At 32.0% G+C, this 7,014-nt stretch overlaps 1 protein-coding gene across 1 annotated transcript; it reads right to left on the bottom strand.

Moving 5' to 3' along the window:
* Nucleotides 1-21: 21 nt before the first annotated feature.
* Nucleotides 22-6,704, bottom strand: LOC120348949 (the record flags this gene model as incomplete). The annotated part of the gene is given in 3 exon segments (XM_039444805.1): nt 22-214; nt 5,197-5,382; nt 6,379-6,704. Coding segments are annotated over 3 exon segments (497 nt in total), but the record flags the coding sequence as incomplete, so codon positions are not given.
* Nucleotides 6,705-7,014: the final 310 nt, after the last annotated feature.

Below are 7,014 nucleotides of genomic sequence, written 5' to 3'. Positions count from 1 at the left end.
AAGAATTTGTGTTAAACTCACCTGTTATTAGGTTTATCCACGAGCATAAAGTGAGCCGGAGTGTTGGAAGATTTCAGAGAATCCAAATCGGTGATTTTATGGAAATTGCGCATGTGCTTGTAGTAATCGTTCTTATCCAGGTAAATACAGGAGCACGGGTCACAGCGAAGACAGTCCTCCATTCTCACTTTCGTCAGACCAATTTTCTTTTTTGCTAAAATCACAAACATTGTTCACGATTACGTCCTAAGGACTCCAGTTATGAATATAAGACAAGTGACAGATAAATAAGTTTTCCTCCACCTACTGTCTAAAGTACTTACTTTACTCCCTGAAACATAATACTAAAGTGTCACTTTTTCGCTCTCGGTAGTAAAAAACAGAAAAACTCCCTAGGGAGGAAAAGTGACTCCATTTAAATAACATGGGGAGCATCTCTATTTTGAAACTTACATTGTAATAGGTTAGAAGGTCTAAGCTCAGATGAGAAAGCATAATAGAGGTGTCTGTCATTGAGTCAACTGAATTCAATACCACAACCAGAAATTTGATCAACTCATGAAATATATGTTTGTATGATAATTATTATATTCTTAATATAGTAGACGATAAAAATTTATACAATTTTTAAAATATTTATTCTATTCAAAATACCAGCCAACAAATATTTTTGATCTGCAATTCAAATCTGAACCGCGTGATCTGGAGTCAGCCATTTTTGGTAGCTGCTCAGCTGATATAATTGTTACAACTTTTGCCGTTAGATAGCGCAATCGGCAGTGCCAATCAGACGACCGGTTTTTTGGTTTTAGATTTAGGTTATGTTGTGAGGAATCATTGTCACAATACGTAAGTTATTAGAATGAATTTATTTGCAGTTTCTATAAAAAATGTAGATGGAGGAAAACTGTTGTGTACATCACGAGCGAAAAATACTTTTTCTCCCTCAGGGAAATTGCTGCCCTCGGCTTCGCCTCAGGCTTCAAACTTTTTCCCACAGGGAAAAAAAGTCGTACTTTTCACTCTAGATATACAAATAACTATTCCTCCACCTACTGTCTAAAGTACTTACTTTACTCCCAATTACTTTAATTTTCAATTTACTCTTACATTACTTTACTTTTCAATTTAATTCAATTCAATTCAATCCCTGAAACATAATACTAAAGTGTCACTTTTTCGCTCTCGGTACTAAAAAACAGAAAAACTCCCTAGGGAGGAAAAGTGACTCCATTCAAATAACATGGGAAGCATCTCTATTTTAAAAAAATTACTTTGTAATAGGTAAGCTCAGATGAGGAACCATATAGAGTAGTCATTAAAACAACTAAATTCAATACCTCAACCAGACATTTCATCAATATATGAAATTTATGTAAAATTATCACAAACTTCATATCACTATACTAAAAAATGTAAAGAATAGCTATAACAATGGAAGGAAATAATTAAATTGAAGAGAACACAAAGCTCTACAAATCTACGGTGAGCATTCATTTTTACGATGCATTGTTGGAGAGTTGTAGGCCCTAAAACATCAAAAAATAGGATTAAAAGCTGCTATTTTAACAATTTTACACATTTAAGAGCGTGTATCTCGAAAACTGTTGGAGATTTCACCAATCACCACGGAGCAAAATAATATTGTAGAGAATTTATCAAGCTTAATTTTTGAATGGTTAGTCATGTCGGATGAACGCATTTTCCTCAAGATATGAGCGTGTAAGCAAAACATTGAAAAATGCAACTTTCAAACCACCCTCATCCCATTAGCACAAGGGGTAGGAATGGGGACTTTTGATATGTTCACCCTCTAACTGGTCCCAACAAAGCTGCGAAGTCAAAAATTGTGTTCATAACATTCTCTCCCAATTCCTTTGTCAATTGGTCTGTTTTTGCATAACTAAAGATCTCACACTCAACACTGAAGCAGCTGCAACAGTCGTGGGGATGTGCGTAAACTAGTGAAATATTATACATAGAATCAAAGCGAATTTGATGCACTATAAGCTCATGATCAGCATAGATTTTTCTCATCGATGTTAAAGAAGATATAAGAGCAAAAATAGCAAAAAATCGAAGGAAAATGTGTTTTTTTTCAAAAATGTCAAATCTTTTAGAGCGGATATCTCGAAAAGTGAAAGAGATATAGAAAAAGCTGTAAGATCAATAATACTGTAGGAAATTATGTAAGCTTTTATTTCTTATAGAATAGTCATGTCTGTAAAATGCATAATTTTCCAGTTATATTCGAGAAACCAAAAAATGGTACCTTTGAACCACCCCCACCTCCTCAGCACAGGGGGTAGGGGTGGAGACTTTTGATATGTTTACTTCCCCACTACCCTAAACAGAACTGCGGGGTCAAAAATTGTCTTCCAAACTTTTCCCTCTATACCCTTTTTTGAGCATTCATTGCCTGGACTGTTATAAAATTTCCTTCCAAAATAATCTGGTTTTTGATCTAACAGTCTACTATTGTGAATAATTATATTATGATAATCAGCTCTATTTGTGTATTGTATTCATGTACTGTATATTTGGATTATTCTGTTCCACACCACTCATTTTCACATACTTTATAACTTTTGTGAATATTTTCTATTCTACTGATAATAATGTGAAATATCTCTTCTATAATTATTATTGAACGAAAATCCTAAATAAATGCTGCAAATCACCCCGAAGACCTCTGCTACTGCAGACATTGACAACAGGGCTAACAGCTAGATGGAAATTCGATGAGAACTACTATCCAAAAATTAAGCTAGCTGTTAGCCCTGTTGTCAATGTCTGCAGTAGCAGAGGTCTTCGGGGTGATTTGCAGCATTTATTTAGGATTTTCGTTCAATAATAATCATACATTGATTAGCATTTGAATAAATGCATTCTCTATCCAATTCCATCTGTAACTAGTTGGCCGCTATGGCTTTGTATAGAATGAGCGCTGCTATCCAGAGATTGTCAGTTTGGTGTAAGGGCAGGCATTCCTGACTGGCAATTGAGAGGTACCGGGTTCGATTCCCGGGCTGGCAACTAATTTTTGGATAGTAGTCTCATCGAATTTCCATCCAGCTGTTAGCCCTGTTGTCAATGTCTGCAGTAGCAGAGGTCTTCGGGGTGATTTGCAGCATTTATTTAGGATTTTCGTTCAATAATAATTATATATTAATTAGCATTTGAATAAATGCATTCTCTATTTAATTCCATCTGTATTTCTTCTATGTTTGGTTTCGAATAATCTAAATTCAAAAATCTATTCTGTGAAAATAATTAAGGACTGTGAAGTGAACAACTACAAGACTTAACCTATGTCGGACAATGTGTAACCTTATCTGAATTTGGGAGAGGAATAGCACAAGGTCACCTTCTTTTTTTTCTCTTCCTATCATTTTGATGATGTACTTATTGTATGAATCAATAAAAAATAGATAAATCAACTGTTAAAACTGTTTTTAAATCAAAATCAAAATCAAAATCAAAATCAAAATCATTTATTCTTCAAAAAACAATTTACAGTATAAAATACAACACTTTCACAAAACTTGTCTAACCTAATCCTTATATGACAATTTACAAGACACATTGAGAAGAAAAAATCCCTGCAAAGGTTTAACCTGAGCGCAGGAATGAGTCGCTATAAATAACATAATAACAATATCGAGGGAAACAGGATGTTGAAAAACTACTCTATAAAATGAAAGAAATTAATATTAAATATACAGACAGTTAAAGTTAATTGCAATAATTCGTGAAAATAGAAATGCACAAAATATAAATTACAAATATTGAACAGCAGCACAACTCATGATTATAAAATGATGATAATCATAGCATATAATTTATGTAAACAGTATCCACTATGCTTAGCAATTTGAAATTTATATACAATATAAAAAGATATGGAAAATCACGTAGTTTAATTCATGAATCAGTTCAAAAAACATTGAAAATAAGAGGGAAAGGTATTCACTACAAAATAATACATTATTCAATAGTTACAAAAAAGTTTGATATTTGTTATTTCTAAAGGTTATTATAACTTTGGAAGGAGAAAATCTTTGATCAATACAGAAAGTATAGGATCTATAGTAAATGAATTTTACTTGTATCAAAATAGTTTTTCATTGAGCTTGAATGCTACAATACATTTATCCAATTCATGCCTAGTTCTACTGTTTAATCTGAAATTGACAAAATCAAAAGGTATATGATTCAGTAGTCTTTTAGCTACAAAGACAAACTGCCTACAGCACACGTCCAACACTCTGTACGATCATTCTGAAAAGTAATGCTAGATGGTCTCAAATCATACATAGTCTCTCGAAGTCTGAAGTTATTTTTGTTTTTTATTATATATAAGAGAAGACTCTTTGTATATAATTGTCTGACAGTTAATACTTCGAACTCATTGAAGAGATCACTGCTGGGGTAACGTCTTGGTTTGGAAGTAATTGATTTGATTAAAAATTTTTGTATGGTGAATAATTTATTGAGATGGATGTTTCTGGCTCCTCCCCAGGCTATTATACCATATTGCAGTACTGATTGGGCATAAGCAAAATAAACTAGACGAGAAATATCTTTATTCTTTAGCATACCAATATTGTGAAATTTAAAAATAGATACCTCAATCTTCGACATAAGCTATTTATCTGTATATCCCATCTAAGATGGCGGTCAAGAATTATGCCAAGGAATTTAGTTTTTGTAGCACTCGCTATTATCGGGCAGTCACAGTTCACCAATCTGTTACTAAGACAGGTATGTGAATGAATTTTAATATTGTTAAATTGAATAGGTTGGCCGGTTTGATTTGGAGAGAAAGTTAAATAAGTACTTTTTGTGGTGTTTAATGTCAAAGTGTGGTGATCCAAGTATGCCTTAATTTTACTGAGACCATTTTCACTAACTCTTTTCATGTCGTTCCAGGAGTATATACTCTATAATATTCTATATTATTAGTATAAATACTCTATAATATTCAAATTCAAAATCATTTTATTGCCTTAAAATAATACATCGAAATAATAAACAATAATATACCAGGAAAAATTACTTGAATTTACAAAAAATATTATGATTACATTTTTTTAAAAATTGGCGTTACCAACGATAGCAAAACCAATGTCAATCAAATACTGTCATTATTACGTGAACCTCACTTTAGTGGACAGTCACAACATTTTCACTAACCTTTTTTATTTTCCGCAGGACTAGTAATGGCCGTGATTTTCTTTTCAATTTCGCTGAGATTGCTTTTTTGTTCCCTGATTTTTTCCTGTATGGCGCCAACCTCTCTCAGACCATGAATTTGACTGTGAAGCCTGAAAATTTGATTGTTTCCAAACATTTTTCCGCAAATTGTACATTTGTAGTCACCTGGAATATAAGAAAATGTTAGCAAAAGATAATATACTTAGTATATTCGAAACTTTTGACTTATCTTTTGTTATAGCACCAAGTTATAACACCACCTTATTATTTAATTATATAGAATCACTAGTACTCTTCTATTCTCTCTTTCTTCCAATTGGTTCCATGTATTCATGTCATTAATATAAATTTATTATGATTAGTGATTAGGTATTAATAAATCACCAATTATGCATGGAACACTAGATTAATGCATGAAAAAATTTGAATCTGGTGAGGTTCATAATATATATTGTAGAAAGATAGAAGGAAAGCATGCCTTGTCACTGCCTTCTTTACAGGATAGCTGACACCACTTATCTGATGTAATATCAACTGTTTATTCTGGTTTAGAATAATCGATAATTTTATATTTTATTCGTGAAGATAATATATCTTTTGATGATTAGATATTGCATTTTTATACAATTTACTAACAAATAAAATAGCGATATCCTTCTCTAGCTCTGTTTTCAACAAAGTAGAATTATAATTAATGTATGTTGAATTGTTTATTTTATGAGTCAACCTTGGCTAACCATGATAATATATATATACAATGTACTATTATATAATAGAGAAGAGAATTGGATTATACACATACGTGATAAAAAATTCACGAATGACGCATCATCAAGTCTAAACTACTCAACTGATTAATAACTTGAAATTTCGCATAAAGATTCTTACTCTACTAAGCACGGTATTTAGATGGAAATTGATATTTAGATGATCTTCTTCCATATATCGTGCTATCAAGGATGGTTACAGGCCTAATTTGAATTTTTCAAGATTTCAGTTTTGGACACAGCCTGTTTCTCTGCCAATCATATATTGTATTTCATAATATTATTGCCTGTGTTTATGAATGAATAATAATTAATATAGCTTCATATTGAATAAAACAAATTGAAATTGTTACAATCACCTCGAAGTAAGGACATAAATAATCCTGTAACTTACCAGACATCATTTGACTTGAAATTAGATCAGATATATGCAATGATTTACTATCAGAAACATTTTTACTGTTAACCTGTGTATTTCTAGATTTTCTCTTTCTTGTCTCTGGAGACATCATTTTGAATTTAAAAACTTTCCAAACCTCAAAAATTTATTCAACTAATGTTTACATTGATAATTTTCTAGGATGGTAACAAACTACTTTCTTAACCTAAATTCTTCACTCAAAAATTTTAAATTTTGATAAATTTGGAATTGAATGGCACAGGTTTCCATGACAACTATTTCCCTCATAAATACTTTTTTCTGATAGAAATTTCCCTATCACTACAAATTCAGGGAACATGTTGTAATATGCTTATCACATATCAGCAGGTAACCCGTGCTCCGCAAGGGTCCAATAAAGAACTTCACATACCGTACTGAAATCTTGGAGAGTTTAAAATAGGCCTATAACCATCCTCGGTAAATTAGGAATGTATATACAAAATTTCAAATTAATCAGTTGAGTAGTTCAGACGTGATGATGCGTCATTCGTGAATTTAACCCGTACTTGTATAAGCTAGTTTTTTACATTGAGAAATGATAAACCCACATTAAATCTTGAACTCTGAGGTGAGGAAATGTTTTCAATA

This window comes from Nilaparvata lugens, unplaced genomic scaffold (genome assembly GCF_014356525.2).
Source record: "Nilaparvata lugens isolate BPH unplaced genomic scaffold, ASM1435652v1 scaffold5558, whole genome shotgun sequence".
Lineage (NCBI taxonomy): Eukaryota > Metazoa > Arthropoda > Insecta > Hemiptera > Delphacidae > Nilaparvata > Nilaparvata lugens.
Note: the sequence above shows the minus strand (reverse complement) of the source record. Positions and strands in the feature narration are given on the sequence as shown.